A 16,785-nucleotide genomic window follows, 5' to 3' on the forward strand; every position below is an offset into this window, starting at 1 on the left:
CCACCTCACTGTCCTGTGCCTCCAGTTGTCTTACAGACCTGCTCATTGCCCCATCCCCATGTTCACAGTGCCCATCTGGACTAGTTTCTCAGTGTAACAAAGACGCAATTCCTCACCTGCTTCATGTTCCTTTGGCCCAGGGCTGTGGGTAAAGACTGTGAAGGACGGTAAAGAGCAATGAGCATGGCCACCTCCTCCAACTGCTCTGCCTCAGGACTGCTCCTGCTTGGCCAAAGTCCACACCAGACTCTGGATCCTGGGATCTCTGCCCAGGCTGAGGAAGTGACTGCTGCGTTCCCCTTTGCAGATTTAACCAGTAGCAAAGCATGTACCCCAGAGAGACGCAGCCATGCCAACAGGACACTGGCACAACCAGTCACACAGGCTGTGTCTGCCAAGGGCTGCCCTGGGGAGGATAGCTGAGACAGACACAGGTAGGTGAGACTCCTCTCCTGCTGTAGAGCTGGTTTGAACACCCACCAAACACCCACCACTCCTGCTGCAGGCCTACACCCCCAGCATGGCTCCAGGAGCTGGCACCACAGGCTGGGGTGCCCACTGCCCAGCCCGGCACCAGTAGCTGCACACTCCCACCTAGAACCACTCAGGGTGAGGGAGGTGGCACGGGGATGAAGGGATGTCCAGGGTATGGATTGTGCAAGGAGCAGAGGAGCTGGCAGGGCAGGTGCAGGGAAGGCCATGAGTCAGGGCCAGAAGGGGTAAAGTAGTGGGGTGCTGTGGTCTTGTCTGCTGCAGCATCGCTGCTGTGCTTTCCCTCCACTGGAAAGGAGAGCTGCAGGGGAGCTGCTTTAAGGACAAAATACGGCTGCATCCAGTCCTAGGTGAGACAGGAGCTGTCCTGGGAGGGATGTGCAGCCACAGTAGCAAATCCCAACTGCCTCTCCTCCTCCCCCCCCCCAGACACACAGCCTAGCAAGCAGGATGGCAACTCATGCAGCTCAGCATGAGGGCCGTTACTTTATTCTCCAGCCAGCCCTTCTGCAACAGCTGGGGAACGTCACACAGCATTAAAGAGTTCTGCAAGACGTGTAGCAGCTGGCATCACTGCAGACGGATAACCAACCACAGGGTGCAAACCAGCTCACAAAATTCTTTGTGCTGTTACAGTCACGGGAACGGGTCTCAGTGTGGAGGTGGGATGTGAGCCCATCTCAAAAAAGACAGAGGCCAGAGCTGTTACCCCTTTATTTACAACAATTCCAGGGCAAAGAATTTACAAACAAAAAGCGAGAAAATCATCAACGGGCAAAATGCAGGCTGCAGAGAAGGGAGAATGGGCCAGCACAACGAGTAGGTGGCTCTTGCGGTGCATTTGTCTTCGTATATTGTCTCCTCAGGGCTTCACCTCTACACAGGTAGGAGATATTCTCTTCAGTCAGAATCAGAGCTGCTCGAGCTGCTTGAGCTGCCTGAGTGCTGGAGGAGGGGGTAAAATCAGTTCAGGATAGCACAGAAACAACCCTCTTCCACACCACTTCTAATAGGAGCTCACAGCTGCAGGTGGGAGACTGAGGGACTTGTCCAGTCCCATCTGGGCTCCCACAACCCCCTTCACCCCCACACAGTGCGGCATGCCCACCACCTCCAGCTGCTGCCTGGAAGGAACTGGATGCCCATTCCCACAGTGCCCAGCTTGGTTCAGGTTGAGCTGGCAGCAGCTGCAATGCACATCCATGGCGGCTGTAGTCTCACCTCACCCCAGCTGAGTGTCTTTGCACACCACCCAAAGGTGTGCCCTCAGGTGTGCACACTGGATGAACTGCAAGCCGGTAATTACCAGTGTTGTTGCTGGGCCCAGGGCAACAAACCTGTGCTGGGCTGTCTTATCATTCCAATAAAATGGATTACTAATAACATGATCATAATGTTTATTGTAGTGCTGTTACGTGCTATATTTTAAAGCTAAAAATCATTATTTTTCTGTCATGATGCTTGGCAAATATAATTATGCAAATGCTGCTGGAGGGCTGGTTTGTAATCGTTATTTCTCAAGACTGTACAGCATTAAATTCTGGAAAGTTTCTGGTCTCTGCCAGCAAAGGCAAATGTCAAGGTAGATCACCTTCCAGCAATCAAACACTGAGAGGAGCTGAGGATTTATTTGCTTCGTTTGGGAAATGCTCCTGCCTCAGACGGTGGATTTGGGGTTTTGTTCTACAGTCCTTCATTCAGTCCTATCCAGATTCATCCCTAGGAGAGCACTGTCTGCAGCATATCTGCCCAGCACAGACATGGAGCTACTTGCTGTCCAAAGAATTTGATTTAACACACTGCATGGTGCACCCTGAGCTGCATCAATCTGCTGTTCAGAATTGCTTCAAGGAATTCCAGGTATCAGGTTTCAAAAGTCTGATCTGAAATGGCTCATGCTTGCCTATTTATAAACCAAAAGGGAGTCTCCAAAGCAACAACAACAACAACAAAAGCCACTAACCACCCACTCTAGCTGGTCTGGGGTAGAGGGGGAGCACACATGACCACAACAGAGAGCTGAGGGATCTGCTGCAACCATACCTTGCCTCCATGGTGCTTGTGGGAACACTTGGAGTGCTTCTTCTTGTGCTTCTTCTTGTGCTTCTGATGGCAGTCATGGGGGCCTGGTGGGCACCCAGGTGGGCATCCTGGTGGCCCATGTGGGTGATGCCCATGGTGGTGGTGGCCATGGTGGTGGTGGCCCGGTGGGTGGTGCCCATGGTGGTGGTGACCTGGTGGGTGAGGGCCAGGTGGAGGGGGCCCTGGGGGACAGGTCCCAGGGATGCCAGGTGTCACTGCTGGGTAGCAAGGGTTGCTGGGCCCAGGGTACTGGCAATTTGGAGGTGCAGGTGGGCAGACTTGCATCTGCGGTGGTGGCGGTGTGCCTAGAATAAAGAGGGGGATTACAGGTCAGCAAAGCCAGGCATTCCTTGGAAAGGCAATGCATGGAGCTCATGTACCCATGAGCTCAAAGCATCCCTTCTGGTTTATGCCCACCTCAGGTGATGTTCCCGTCCCCTCTGGCACACAGGTAATCCCTAAGGCCTCTTCCCAAGCCCCACTGACTGTGTATCACTGACAGACCAGCCCTAGCCCTGTGGCTGCTCACCTTGGCTAGCGTTCCACATCTTCTACCAACTCCAAACTGCAAAGGAAGGACAGGCAATGTCAGTGCTTCACCACAACACACAGGCTACCGTTTGGCCACTACCTTTGCACAGCTGGCCATTGGCCACAAGCCCAGTTGCCGTCCACACGCCCCAGGCACAGAAACAACACTGCAGGTTCCCACAGCCACCCCATCTTTTCTGGGGATGCTGAGTGCCAGGCAGGCACTGCGCACCCCCTGGCACTTGTTTTCCATCATTAATGGAAATTATGCACCAAATCTGATGCAACGCGACCCAAGTTCACATGTGCAACCTTTGTCGATGCAGAGCAAGAGGGGCACTGAGGAAATCGCATCCTGTCCCTGCACCAGCCCTGCTATCCCCAGTGTCCCTGTCTCCAGCAGTCTCGGCCATGTCAGGGATCAGCTCTGCTCACTTACCCCACAGATCAGTTCCTTCCAAGAGCACCACAGTCCTGATGGCCGTCCTTGGCGCGGCTCTCCCAAAGCAGTGGGCCCAGCCCTTGGGCATCCGTTAAATACAGAGCCCAGCCTGGGCGAGGAAGGTGCAGTGGGCAGGGGTGACACTGCGGAGCACCTGTAGCACCACTCCCAGTGCTGTGGTGGTCACCATGGGCACGGGGTAAACATCAGCACTCCTCTCCCACACAGAACAAAGGTCCTGCAGGGCTGGTCAATCATGTGGTGTCAGGTGATGGGGTGAGTCAGGCGTCCCTGCCATGAACCCTGGTGCGCTGCACCCAGTGTGGGTGCTGTGTGTGGGGGAGGCACGGGGGTCACGTCCTCCTGGGCCTGCTGCAGGGCAGTGGACTCAGGGCACTGCTGATGACCCCCTGTGTCACTGCTGAGGAACAGAGCCGGAGATGGTAGGCTCTCCCCAGCATCCACCCCCTGAGCAGGTCGAGCTCAGTCTGCTCCGCAGAGGAGGTGATGTCTGCCTTCAGACCCAGCAACGGCCTTGACCACGGGACTGACAAAGACTAGGCCTCCCCATGCTTGGATCTTTCTCTCCGGGGGGCTCACCTCCCAGTAACACCCTCCTTCCTCCTGCTGACTGCCTGGTGCTGCCCTGTGCTTGGCAGCATGCCCTCCCTTAGCACTGAGTGATTCAGTGGGCCCATTTGCACGCTGCCAAGAAGACACTGCACAGAAAGGTATGTGGCCCCAGTGCCCAGCTTTGCTGCAGTCTCACAGAGTGTCTCAGGGTGTTTTCTGGTCAGAGAGACAAGCTGGATCGTGAGGACTATTAGGTGCCCAGCCATCTTCACCCAGGCATGATGGGGTCCCAGCCACTGCCACCCACAGGATTCCCATGACACCGCCAGCCCAGCCTGCTCCCTCTGCCCCATGGATGGGAGGACAAATGCAAGGTCCAAGCACCAGGCAACGAAAATCATCCCTGGCCATGAAAAGGCTAGAACAGGAACATAACCCTGGGACCTCCCAAGAGAAGCAGCTTCCCCAAGATGAGTACCAAAAAACCCAGACAGGAACAAGCATGTTTCCTATCTGTATTTGTGTATCCCTGGTGTATTCCCTGGCCCAGCTCTGAGATCCTCTCAAGCTTCTCGTTTTTCCAGCAGTGCCAACACAAGTGCTGAGCCTTGCTTTGCCTCCTCCAGCAGCCTGGTGACCATCTGCAATGTCTGCGTGGGGAGGGAGAAGTGTATCATTTCCAGTCTGAAGGACAGGCAGTGCGTCACCTGCCCAGCCCATGAATCTCCTCCAGTCTTTGCGGTGTCTCTGTCTCAACCCTGGCACAAGTGTACCCTTATGCCCACAACCCCCAAAGCCCCTCTGAACAGAGTCCCACGGATCCTGGCCTCATCCACACTACCAGGACTGGGACACACATGCAGCTCCTGCTTACCTCAGTCTTGAATTTCTCATCTGTTATGTCTTTGAGATTGATCATGACATTAAAATAGGCTCCAAACACAGCGGCTTCTAGCATTTTGGCTCCCACCTGTGAAAAGAGGCTTCTGGAAAACTGACTGAAACAGAGTAGCACCTCACAGTCTGGCAGCAGGGCAGACCCTCAGGCTGCAGTTTGTCTGCCATGGAAAGCAATGTCCCCTCACTTCTCATTTTCCAGATACAGCTTCTATGGTGGGAAACATTTTATGACCTTCCCACCTTGCCAGGTGGGAAAATTCAGGCAAGGGATAATGCAGAACATCTTTCCCAAAAGGCTAGCAAGCTGTCAAAAAGTTAGTAAATGGAAAGCAGTGGCCAGTTTGGCAAGAAAAGCTGGATAGATTTCAAACAGCAATGGAGAACCCTGTGTGGACAAGCAATGAGCTAGGCAGCCTTAAAGCCCCAGCCAGAACAGCATGTGAGCCCGCTGGCCATGGAAGCTCCTGAGTGTGGGGCTGTACCTGAAGGTCGGATTTGCAGGCCAGGTTGCCATGGTGCGCCAACATCTTCAGTGAGGACCAGAGGTTGTTCACCTTCACTGCCAGGGTGCAGGGCACTTCCACTGCTGTTTTCAGCCCCTGCTGCATGGCAGCCGCTCGCCTGGATAGGAGACAGGCATTGGTGAATGCTGAGACAAGCCCTGGGTTGCTTAGCTTTTGTGTGGAAGCTCATGTGCAAGCTCCTGCTACCATTCCAAGCCCTCGCCAATCTGACTCACCTTTCCCTCTCCTCAGAGGTGCTTTTTGGCAGCTTCATAGCTTCCTGCAGTCAAGGAAAAGCAAGTTTGGTGGGTAAGGGGAGCTCTGAGACCCCGTGTGCATCAGGAGCCACAGCAGAACCATTAGCTCCCATACTCTTCTGAACCCCTTCATAGAATTACATACTTATAGAATCATAGAATGGATTGAGTTGGAAGGGATCTTTAAAGATCATTTAGTCCAACTCCCTTGCAATGAACAGGAATACCTGCAGCTCCATCAGGTGCTCAGATACACATCCAGCCTGACCTTGAATTTCTCCATGGAAAGGGCATCCACCACCTCTCTGGGCAACCTGTGCCAGTGCCTCACTACCCGCACTGTAAGAAACTTTTTCTTATATCCAGTCTAAATCTCCCCTCTTTGAATTTGAAACCATTTCCCCTTGTTCTGTCATAACAGATCCAGCTAGAGAATCTGTCCCCTTCTCTCTCACAGCCCGCTGTAGATAATGAAAGCTGCTACCAGGTCACCTCAGGGTCTTCTCCAGGCTGAAGAGCCATCAGCTTTCCCAGCGTGTACTCATGGAAGTGTTGCATCTCTTGGAGCGTTTTGCTGGCCCTCTTCTGGACACATTCTAACAGCGCATTAGTCACTCCACCCCAAGTAATGTCCCTTCCCCCAGCCCTGCGGGGATGAGCCTGCTCCTAAGGGCATCAGGATGCAGTGCTGCCTCCTGGAACGCCTTGCCTACAAGCAGGACCGTGGCTGGTGAGGCCTCACCATATAGCTGCTGAAGGCACGGGAGTCGGCATCCACCATGGCAACCAGCTCATCCATGGCCTGGTGGAGGGGAGGGATCACCTTCCTCATGATGGGATCCAGCTGCTCAAACTGCCGCTTCCCATAGCTCATCAACCCCACCATGCAGCCCAGTGCTGCTCCCTGTGAAAGCATTGGGGTAAGTCCTCCTCTGTGACACCACACCTGCCACTACCATTGTGCCAGGTTCCCTCACCAAGGAGCCCCCAGGTGCCTGGAGAAACACCCAAGCAAGCAGAGACTCCGTGGCACAGGGCACATACCAGAGAGGCCGCAGTTGCAGCCACTGATCCTCCTCCTGGCGCTGCTGACCTCCCGCTGACTGCTCGCACGAAGGCACCCAGTGGCTTTGCAACCAGCCCCTTGTCCTCCTGTCCTGCCTGCACCAGGTACCTGCAGTACACCATGGGTCAGACCACCTCATGCTCGTGGCCACCACCAGCCAGTCCCTTTTCATTCCACACTGCCCTCTCCACTGGCTTTTCATCCACCCCTTAGTCAGTTGGGAAAGGGGCTAGCACTGTGCTGGGAGACCTCCCAGATGTAGGAGGGTGGGAAAGAGAAGGAGACAGGGAGCCTCATGGGGACAGATGGGGACTCAGGGACACATGCACTGATGATGTCAGGGATTGTGCTGCGTGGGAGGGATGTCTCTCTGCAAACAGCATTTTATGGAATGGGAATATGCCCAACTGCTAGTTGGAACTCTGTAACCACATCCAAGGGTAAAGGGGCAAGGTCTTGGTAGTGCATGTCCTTATTTGCATGTGAACTTCTCTTTCTCAAAGCAATCTTAGTGCAAGAAGCAGGCAGCAAGATCCCCCAGCCTGGCCAGAGACAGGAATGATGAGGAGCTCCTACTCAATGATGCGCTCCTGGGGGTTGAATGGAGACAGGGAGTCCAGACCGAGCCGGCTGACAACCTGCAAGGAGCAGCACCAACACATCAGCCCCAACCTGACACTGAGCACCCAGCCAACACATCCCACTATGTCCTTGTGTCCCACTTTTAATTAACCATGGAAGAGAGCCACTACACAAGACAAGGCAGACTGGTTTCAGCAGTGCCTCCCATCCCAAAGGTGGGAGTGGCATTTGGTATCCATGGGTGATTGAAAACCACATGGATAAATAATTAGCTTGCTCTTATCTAGCACATTCCTCATAGGATGGCAAAGTCCCTCCCTGCTCCCTTCGCCCCTGGAACAGAAAAGCAGAGCAGAGCCTGCCTCTTTCTTTCCAGCTTACACTGGTGCTGGAACACTGTCCTGTTAATACTAAGCACTGTCATTTAGCTGTGTGTCCTTCTCCTCACAGCCTTCACACAGGCAGGCTGGGCAGCTGCGTCCAGTGCTCAGTCCTAAAGGGATGGGCTCTCTGCTCCCCTGAACATCTCAGCATCCTCAGGGTTATAAATCAGTTTGTCTCAGCTGCTGTGCTCTCACAGCTTTCCAGGCACCATTCCCCTGAACCAAGGGTAATGGGGTATCCAATATCCAACATGCCTGGGGGCTGCCCAAGTCCAAGTTTCCTGCACAGTGGCATTTTGAGATGCTGGAGGTCTTATTTGTAATCCCACTCTTGTCTCAATATTAGGAGGACTCACATTACCAGTTTGATCTTGTGTCCCTCTTCCAGTATGAAGAGCTTTTCCTTCTTGATGTAAAACTCAGCTGCATCCAGCATGGCTTTCTTGGGAATGAGCCCCACCAGCTGGGATCCCACCACAGGGAGCTTCAGTGCCTGTGAAGAACATCATAAACATGAGTGTCCCCAGAGCTGCCACCTCAGCCAGGTGATCCCCATCGTGGTTCATGGAAAGGCCTTCAAAGTTGCACCCACCTTGTGGAGATAAGGCAAGAGCTGAGGTTAGTAAAAAATTGCTTAGCTTTTGGGGTTTACGTATGGTTCAGCTCTTTGCCCAACTTGACTGAGCTTAAGAGGAAAAAATTTCAGAAAGAGCGGCAGTGCATAGGAACAGATTGCCTAGGGAAGGGTGGAGTCACCATCCCTTCAGGTTTTGAAGAAAAGGCACTGAGGGCCATGGTTAGTGGGGGTGGGTGGGCTGTTGGACTAGATGATCTTAGAGTTCTCATCCAACCTTAGTGGTCCTATGATTCTAAGAGAAAGCAGAGCCCAGCTATGGTTTGGGGCCAAAAACCTGGAAGGAGACAAGCTTTGCAAAGCTCCCCATTGAAATGAGCATTGTGCACTACCTACCTCTGCATTACAGCAGACCTCCTCATAGACAGCATGGAGCGGTGTGGTCTCAAAGTCCAGGAGATTTGTTGAAACCTGGGCTATGTTCTCCTCCTCCAAATACCAACCAATGCCTTGCACCTTCTTCAAGCTTCCAGGCTGGGGAAGACCACTGTGGTCAAAGCACAGTGATGGCAACCCAGGGCAGGACAAGCAGGGTAGTGGGCAGCACAAGGGTACCTGATCGGCACCACGACCCTGCTCACGGATGTTAAGGGCGATGCGGTGTGCCAGCTCCTTGGTGCATAGCAGGTTGATATTGTATGCAATCAGGAAGGTCCGGGCACCCGTCACTGTGGCCCCCCACTGGGGAACAAAGGTTGGGGGCCCAAAATCAGGAGCCCACTCAGGTTTTTCGAGCTGGAGAGGAAGAAAGAGTGTATGAGAGCATGCTTGTAGGCAGCACAAACTGACCTTCCAGAGGTGGCCTCTCTTTCTACGACCAGCATTTGCCATTAACACCACCACACTCTCCAGCACCCAAAACATTTCATCATCTCCTGCATCTGATCAAAATGCTTGTGCCAAAGAGATGAAACCCCAAATATAAAAATGCAACACTTTTCTTTCACTTTCCAACTGTATCACTTCAAAACTTTCTCCTATTTCATTTCTTAGTAAAGCTTCCAAAAGCTTAATGCAGAAATGCTTAATTTGGAGCCAGAGGAGATATTTCATTCAGGTTCTCTGGGGTATTTTGATTCCTTGTGTCACACAGAGGTCTAAATGAATTCCCCAAGCTCAGTTTCCACATCTTCCCTGCTTCAGCCCCTACCATCTCACTCTAGTCCATGGACATCCATTGCAGTGAGGTGCACCTCGTACCTGGATGTGTGAATACAGTGCCCACATCTGCTGCCTGCACTCTCACCTCACATCTCTCAGCTGATGCATGCAATTGTTGGAGAAATTGTTGAGAAAGGAGGTTCCTTCCCAAAGCTAGGCTCACCTTCTTGGGGAGCGCCTCGTATTCCCCAGCACGGATGGCAGGCAGGGTTCTCCTGCTCTCCTGCCTGGCTGCCTCTCCATACAGGTACACTGCAAGGCAGAGAGGGGATGAGCATGTTGTCTAGTTTCACCTATTTGCCCCATTGTGCCCTTGGTGAAGCTTTTGTAAAAGAAGTGCTGTATGTTTATGGTTGGGAGTATGCAGGGGTGTGGGGTCTGAGCCTCCCTGCCCACTCCCCACTCACCAGGCACTCCCAGCTCCTCTGATAAGCGCTGCCCAAAGACGTGGGCACAAACAACACACTCTTCCATGCTGATGTTCATCACTGGCACAAAGGGGCAGACATCCAGGGCCCCCATGCGAGGATGTTCACCTGGGGGCGGAGCAGAGATCAGGAGCTGGGAAAAGCAAGCAGACAAGAAGGGTCAAGGACCCTTTCCCTGCTTTTTCTGCAGACTGAACATTGCCACTGCAAGGAAAGAGGAGTTTACAGCAGTAATGCCTACAGTAGCCCAAGGACAGGATGGATGCAGCCTCTCTGCAATGGGAAGATGAGCAACTGTTCTGCACCTTCTCATCAGCATCCATCCTGCAGTGCTGAAAACACATTGTGCTTGTCTGCTGGCAGCGCTTTGGTCCGTATTTCTCCAGCTTGCTTTGGAAATGCTTACCCTTGTGCTGACTCATGTCAATGAGTTCCCAAGCCACGCGGGCTGCGCTCAGTGCACCTTCAACAACAGCTTCAGGGGTTCCCACAAAGGTGTAAACAGTACGGTTGGTGGAGGCACCAGCATCCACATCCAACAGTGTGCAGCCTGGTGTCTGGGAGATGGCCTGCCCCAGCGCCTCGATCACCTGCCAAACATCCAAAATAGGCAAGTTGGCTGGGTTGGAGAGATGCCTACTACACTCCAGCAGCTTTGCAAGGTGGGTAATGCTTTTGCTCAGGTGCCTCCACCTTGCTCCAAGCAGTGCAGGGGATGCACCCACCCTCAGATTTGTCAGGAAGAAAGTGAAGATGCAGAACCTACAAGTACGTGCATCCACTCCCAGTTGGCAGAGCTGGGACTCAGACATTTCCAGCCCCCATGTATCTTCAAGCCCTTGTAGACTGCATGCGAAAGGGCACCATCACAAAATCCTGTTCATAAGGACACTGTCCCCTGCAAACTCCAAAACAGATTTGGCTCCACAAAGCCCATTCCCAAGTGGAAGCAGCGGAACTGTTTTGCAACAGTTTTGGGTTTGCTGACCTGCACTCCTGGGGCAAAGTGCAGCCTAACACAGGTGACCACCACAGGCAACATTAATTTGGATGGCATGTTTGGAAAAACAGCTAAAAGCGAGGTTTCTCTATGAGGGTACCAGACTGCCCAGACCCTATGGCAATCTGCAGGCAGCAGGGAGGGGGTTGCCGAAGTCCTGCTTTTTACTGAGTTGCAAAACAGGATCAGACACTGAGTTTGGGCAGTTTCAGGATTAGTGAACAGCTTTCCCCCAGGGTAGAAGATGAAAGTTCTCACTGAATTGAATTCAGTCTGATTTCAGCTGGCCCAGAAGGGCTCAAAGTGCTAGAAAACTGCAAGCTAGGCCACAAGTAACAGTGCAAAACCTGCTGCAATACAGGCCCAGCCACCTTCCCTCCCCACAGCCCATCACCAGCCCTCACCTCCTTGTTGCATCCCTCCGAGAAGTTGGGGACGCACTCCACCAGCTTGGCCATGCTCCTCGTGTCTGCCCAAACCCTGTGGCCCTGGACTTGGCTCCTCACACGTCTTTCTGGCTCTTGCCGTCCTGCTGAGAGCAGCAACGTTCCCAGCACCAGGGTTTCTCATTAACTGCACTGATCTACAGCCAGGAGACAGAAAAGGTATTGGATCAACAGAACAGTTACTGTTTGGACTGCAGTGCTCTTGTGGGGTTTGAGCAGCACATCCAGAGAAATCTCCGGCAGTCATTACCCATTAGTGCCCATAACAAGCTGACACCATGTGAAGAAAAACAAAAATCTTCTTCTGAGCCCAATCCCAGTAACCTGCTCTTGACTGAGTGCAGCCCTATCAGCAACAGGGACACAGAAGATGGGGGCACAGAAAGGAAGAGTCCAGCTGCCCAAAGGAACAAACTGGACAAACACAACCATGAGAACCCAGTGCTGGTGGGGAGTTCTGATGTTCCAAGAACACTAGTGTGACTCTCCCACTCCCCAGGTCCTAGGCCAATGCTAAAATCCATCACTGTGAGCAGGATTTCAAACTGCACAGAGGTACTTTATTGGATTTTGAGTCCACTTCCTTCCTTCAACCCTTGGCCATCACAGCTCCAGCCTAGAAAACCTGGAGTGGACCCCTGTTCCACATTCCAGCCATCCCTCCCTGTGGGACAGCCTCAGGTAGCCCAGCCCTACCTCTGTCCCCCATTACCCAGGTAGGCAGAGTCAGCAGCTGCAGAAGAGAAGAGCTGAGGAAGAATTCCTTAGTAGAGACTCCTTGAACACCATCTTGATGCAGATGTGGCTCAGCGGCACAGCACATGCACACATGGTCTATTCTTACCTGTGATGGTGGCTTGGGGTTGGACAGTACAGGATTGTGGTAGAGAGTTGGGCTTGTTTGGGAGTTGAAGACTGGCCCTCAAACACCTGAAGTGAGAGTCATACTCCTAGAGCAACAAGCCAGGCTCCCCCAGCAGCACACTGTGCCAGCAGCCCTTGCCCTGAGCACTGCACTGCACTGGGGGGGCCCATGGCAAGGTGATTGCAGCACAGGTAAAGAATTGATCCCTAAGAGCTATCTGTGCAAAATAGCCATGAACAGGTTGAGAGTTTAGAGGGAGACCCAGATGGAAAAAGGAAACCCTGTGTCTGTGTTGTAGCCCATCAGTGCATGGGGTGCTATAGGGGGAGCTGCTGGTAGGAAGCATCGACTCAGAAAGAGGACTGAGGAAAATTTCCCAAAAAACAGACCCTCCACCACCATCACCACCCAGGGGATGTAGCTCAGCGGTAGAGCGCCTGCTTTGCATGCAGGAGGCCCTGGGTTCAACTCCCAGCATCTCCACACTTTTGCTGTCTCTGAGGAAATCCCCTCCCTCATCTTTCTTGAGTCATCTCCAGAGATCCTCTCCCTTTGGTGCTCTCTTTCTCTCCTATCATCCAGTAGATTACCTGGTGCTTTCCTGCAATGTCACGTCCATTTCTATGAAATGGAGAATGGACAACCCACGGGACTACTGACCTGTCAGCCTCACTGCTCTGTTGGGAAGGTGATGGAACAAATCCCCCTGAAAACTGTGCCAAGGCACATGGAAGTCAAAGAAGATATGGGATGTCCTAACCAACATGATTTCACCAAGGGCATGTCTGCCTTCTGTGGTGTTGTAATTCATTGGTGATGAGCGGTGTCTCTTAGGGGTCAGTGCTGGGACTGATACTTTTTAGTATCTTCATCAATTACATCAGCAGAGAATGACACCAAGCTATGTGTCATGCCTGAGGGATGGGGTGCCATCTTGAGGGACCTAGACAGGCTAAGCAGTGGGCCCAGGAGAATATTATGAGATTCAACAAAGCCAAGTGCAAGGTCTTGGGGAGACCTGATAGGAGAAACATTCAAGGTCTGGCTGCACTGGGTTTTGATCAATCTGATTGATCTCCAGAAGTCCCTATTCATTGCAGGGGAATTCGACTAGATGACCTTTAAAAGTCCTTTCCAACTCAGTTGATTCTATGGTTCTGATGTTCTCAGCTAGGAGGGACTTTGACCTGGCCATGACTTTGTTCAGAATTTTGCCAACCTAGCACAGGTCAGTACATGGCTGCTGGCCGTGGTGGGAAGCAAAGTAGCAGGGAAGTTATGCCCAAGATGTCAGGGTGCTGTGGGCTTTGATTAGTGCCCTGTCCTCACAGCGGTTGTCCCCAGGCCTGAAGGGCAATGGTGTCCAAAAGGGGAGGGCTCATCCAGGAGCTGAAGTCGGGACCTCTTGCTCCCTAAGTGAGAATCATACCCCTAGACAAACAAGCCAAGATGTTTAGCTGTTGGGGTCCCATCACAAGGGAACAACAAGGAGGCTCCCAACACTCACTGGGGTGTTGGGGGCAGTGCAATCCCTGGTACTGCTGGGCTCAGGCCCTACTACCAGGCTCCAGGCACAAATTGGATCCAGGGCTTGACTTTGAGGGAGGGAAGAGAAGCCTTGCAAAATCCAGGTGAGAGCTGAAAATAGGCCCTGGGGTGCCCATGGAGGAAGAAGGGGTCTGCTGGTAAGCCTGAGCAGCTGTGGTGAGCACAGTGATGTACGGGAAAATGCTTTTGAGGAAGAAACCCCCAAGAGATGGGTTGAGACCCTGGTGTGCATTCAACACCTCCAGACCAGTGGTAAAATCCATCGCTGTGAGCAGGATTCGAACCTGCGCAGGGAAACCCTATTGGATTTCGAGTCCAACGCCTTCACCTCTCGGCCATCACAGCATCCCTGCCCTATGCTCACAGCACAGCCATCCCTGTGGGGCAGCCGCAACACCCCACAGCCCATTTTGCACAGAGGGAAGGTCTGTGCAGAGCCCGTTGTGCCCCCATAGCCCTGGGCCCTCTCCATTCCTGGGGTCTGCCAGCAATATCTGTGCCCAGCAGTGCCTGTGCCAATGCTGCCGCCAAACCCCAACAGCCAGCACAGGGCAGGGGGGTAGGAGGACTCAGGCAGCCTGACACTCCATTTCTTTGCACTGGGCTATGATTCTCACTTTTGGCTACTAGAGCTCCCAGTTCCCATTGCCCAGTCAACCCCAGAATTGAGGCAGAACTGCTCTGCACTATACTGAGTGGAGACCCTGCAGGAATTGGGCAGGGGCTGGGCCTAGCACACTGACCACCTGCTGCCTCTCAGCACCACTGAGCTGCTGGGGTCCAAAGGCAGCACCTGACACCTCCATAAGCACTCCATCATGTGTGTACTCCACAGAGTTTCACCACGCTGAAGTCATGCTCAGTGAACATCATAAGCTTCTGTGAAGAAATGACCAAAGGGCTCAGTATTGGGGAAGGTTGTGGAACAGATTATCTTGAGTGCAATCACACAGCATGTATGGAACAACCAGGGGATCGGGCCCAGCCAGCATGGGTTCATGAAAGGCAGGTCCTGCTTGACCAACCTCATCTCCTTCTATAATTGAGTGACCAGCCTGGTGGATGAGGGAAAGGCTGTTGATGTAGTCTACCAAATTTTCAGCAAAGCCCTTAGCACTGTCTCCCACAGCATTCTGCTGGAGGAGCTGGCAGCCCATGGCTTGGACAGGTGCAGTGGGTGAAGAACTGACTGGAGGGCCATGCACAGAGAACTGTGGTGAATGGAGATAAATCCAGCTCATGACCAGTCACAAGAGGTGTTCCACAAGGGACATTGGTATTGGGACTATCCCTGTATGGTATCTTTATTGATGACCTGAATGAAGAGATTGTGTGCACCTTCAGTAAGATGACACCAAGTAGGAAGGAAGTGTTGATCTGCCTAAGGATAGGAAGGCCCTACAGAGGGATTTGAAGAGGCTGGATTGCTGGGCTGAGGCCAGTGGGATGAAGTCCAACAAGACCAAGAGATGAGTCCTACACGCTGGTCACAACAACCTCAGGCAATACTACAGGTTTGGGGCAAAGTGTATGAAGTTGTATGAGGGAAAAGGATCTGATCGTGTTGGTTGACGCTTGGCTGAACATGAGCCAGCAGTGTGCCCAGGTGTCCAAGAATGCCCGCGGCATCCTGGCTTGTGTCAGAAATAGTGCAGCCAGGAAGAGCAGAAGATGACCATCCCTCTGTACTCAGCTCGCACCTCGAGCGCTGTATTCAGTCTTGGGCCCCTCACAACAGGATATTGAAAGGCCCTCTCTTTAGATATTGAAAGGCCACTCTCAGGTCTCAACGGAGCCTTCTGTTCTCCAGGCTGAGCAGCCCCAGCTCTCTCAGCCTGTCTCTCAGACTGGTGCTCCGTCTGCTGGAGCATTTCTGTGGTCCTAAACTGAACATGCTCTAGCAGGTCCACATGTCTCCTATACTGAGGACTCCCCATCTGGATGCAGTCCTCCAGGCGAGATCTGACAGCACAGAGGGACAGATCCCTTCCCCCTCCCTGCTGGCTGCGCTGCTTTTGATGCAGTCCAGGATGTGGTTGCATTTGGGCTGAGAGGGCACAGTGCTAGTTCATGACCAGCTGCCAACCACCAGCACCCCCAGGTCCATTTTGGCAGGGCTGTGCTCCATCCTTATACCCCCCAGCTTGCACTGACAGTGTGGGTTGCCATGACCCAGGTGCAGATGATATCAAGAGAGGTGAACCTCTTGAGAGCAGGAAGGCTTTGCAGAGAGAGCTGGGTATGCTCAATCAAAGGGCTGAGTTCAACAAGGTAAGTGCTGGGCACTGCACTTGGGTGATAACAGCCTCATGCAGCAGCACAGGCTTGGAGAAGAGCGCCTGGAAAGCTGCCCTGCAGAAAAGGGGTGCTGGGCTACAGCTGGCTGAGCTGAGTCAGCAGAGCACCCCGGAGGACAAGGATGCCAGTGGCAGCCAGCCCTGCTGCCACAGATGGCAACAACTACGCTGTACTGGTGAGAGAGAGGAGAGATGTATTTATTGATATAATATAGATACAATGTAGTGATTTCACAGCAACTTAACCATCATATAAGACAGGGCTGGATGCACAGAGGGTAGGGTTAAACACTCACAGACAGGAGACCCTCCTGCTGAGCTATTAGGTTCAGAGTGAACTCCCTGAACCTCAGAAGTAAGGAGCCCAGCTGTACCTGGATCTGCTCCTCGCCCCACGCTTGGTCAGCAATGTATGTTTTAGGGATCATTTGTTCACAATCAATCTAAGATACAATCTTAGCAGAGCTAACAAGACTTAAACAAACTACTGGCCACCTAGCGAGGATCAGTATTGGTAAGGCATCTTGGCATTGCAGTGCAAGGGATCTCTGCACAGGACAAACCTCAAGAGATGTCCTTACTTGAGGGCAGCCCT

The 16,785-nt window shown here is 52.8% G+C and overlaps 1 protein-coding gene and 2 non-coding genes across 4 annotated transcripts; 1 reads left to right on the forward strand and 2 right to left on the reverse strand.

Annotated features, from left to right (window-relative positions):
• Positions 1 to 1,192: 1,192 nt before the first annotated feature.
• On the reverse strand, positions 1,193 to 11,594 carry FTCD (formimidoyltransferase cyclodeaminase). 2 transcript variants are annotated; one of them, XM_010713154.4, is made up of 17 exons: positions 11,439 to 11,594; positions 10,441 to 10,624; positions 10,014 to 10,142; positions 9,770 to 9,858; positions 9,001 to 9,180; positions 8,782 to 8,919; positions 8,173 to 8,304; positions 7,423 to 7,484; positions 6,825 to 6,954; positions 6,523 to 6,684; positions 5,760 to 5,803; positions 5,503 to 5,641; positions 4,995 to 5,090; positions 3,545 to 4,770; positions 3,104 to 3,139; positions 2,536 to 2,879; positions 1,193 to 1,437 (listed from the first exon to the last, which is right to left on the reverse strand). In XM_010713154.4, exons 1-14 carry the CDS (start codon positions 11,490 to 11,492, stop codon positions 4,684 to 4,686), a joined length of 1,626 nt encoding a protein of 541 aa, XP_010711456.1. In that variant the 5' UTR covers positions 11,493 to 11,594; the 3' UTR covers positions 1,193 to 1,437; positions 2,536 to 2,879; positions 3,104 to 3,139; positions 3,545 to 4,683. The 2 variants fall into 2 exon arrangements, with proteins under 2 accessions (XP_010711456.1, XP_010711458.1); XM_010713156.4 differs by lacking the exon at positions 11,439 to 11,594 and having other exon boundaries at positions 10,014 to 10,167; positions 10,441 to 10,574.
• A 1,162-nt stretch (positions 11,595 to 12,756) lies between these two features.
• On the forward strand, positions 12,757 to 12,828 carry TRNAA-UGC (transfer RNA alanine (anticodon UGC)). Its single transcript has one exon. It is a non-coding gene; the product is annotated as a tRNA-Ala (tRNA).
• Positions 12,829 to 14,156: 1,328 nt separating this feature from the next.
• Positions 14,157 to 14,238, reverse strand: TRNAS-CGA (transfer RNA serine (anticodon CGA)). Its single transcript has one exon. It is a non-coding gene; the product is annotated as a tRNA-Ser (tRNA).
• Positions 14,239 to 16,785: the final 2,547 nt, after the last annotated feature.

This window comes from Meleagris gallopavo, chromosome 7, assembly GCF_905368555.1.
Source record: "Meleagris gallopavo chromosome 7, MGAL_WU_HG_1.1, whole genome shotgun sequence".
NCBI classification, from domain to species: Eukaryota; Metazoa; Chordata; class Aves; order Galliformes; family Phasianidae; genus Meleagris; species Meleagris gallopavo.

Bases quoted from the DNA above. Each gene is read 5' to 3' on its own strand.
- FTCD (XM_010713154.4), bottom strand. From the start codon at position 11,492: ATGGCCAAGCTGGTGGAGTGCGTCCCCAACTTCTCGGAGGGATGCAAC. The intron at 10,143-10,440 runs GTAAGCATTTCC...CTCCGCCCCCAG, and splicing joins TGACATGAGTCAGCACAAGG to GTGAACATCCTCGCATGGGG. The intron at 6,955-7,422 runs GTAGGAGCTCCT...GGTGTACTGCAG, and splicing joins CCCCAGGAGCGCATCATTGA to GTACCTGGTGCAGGCAGGAC.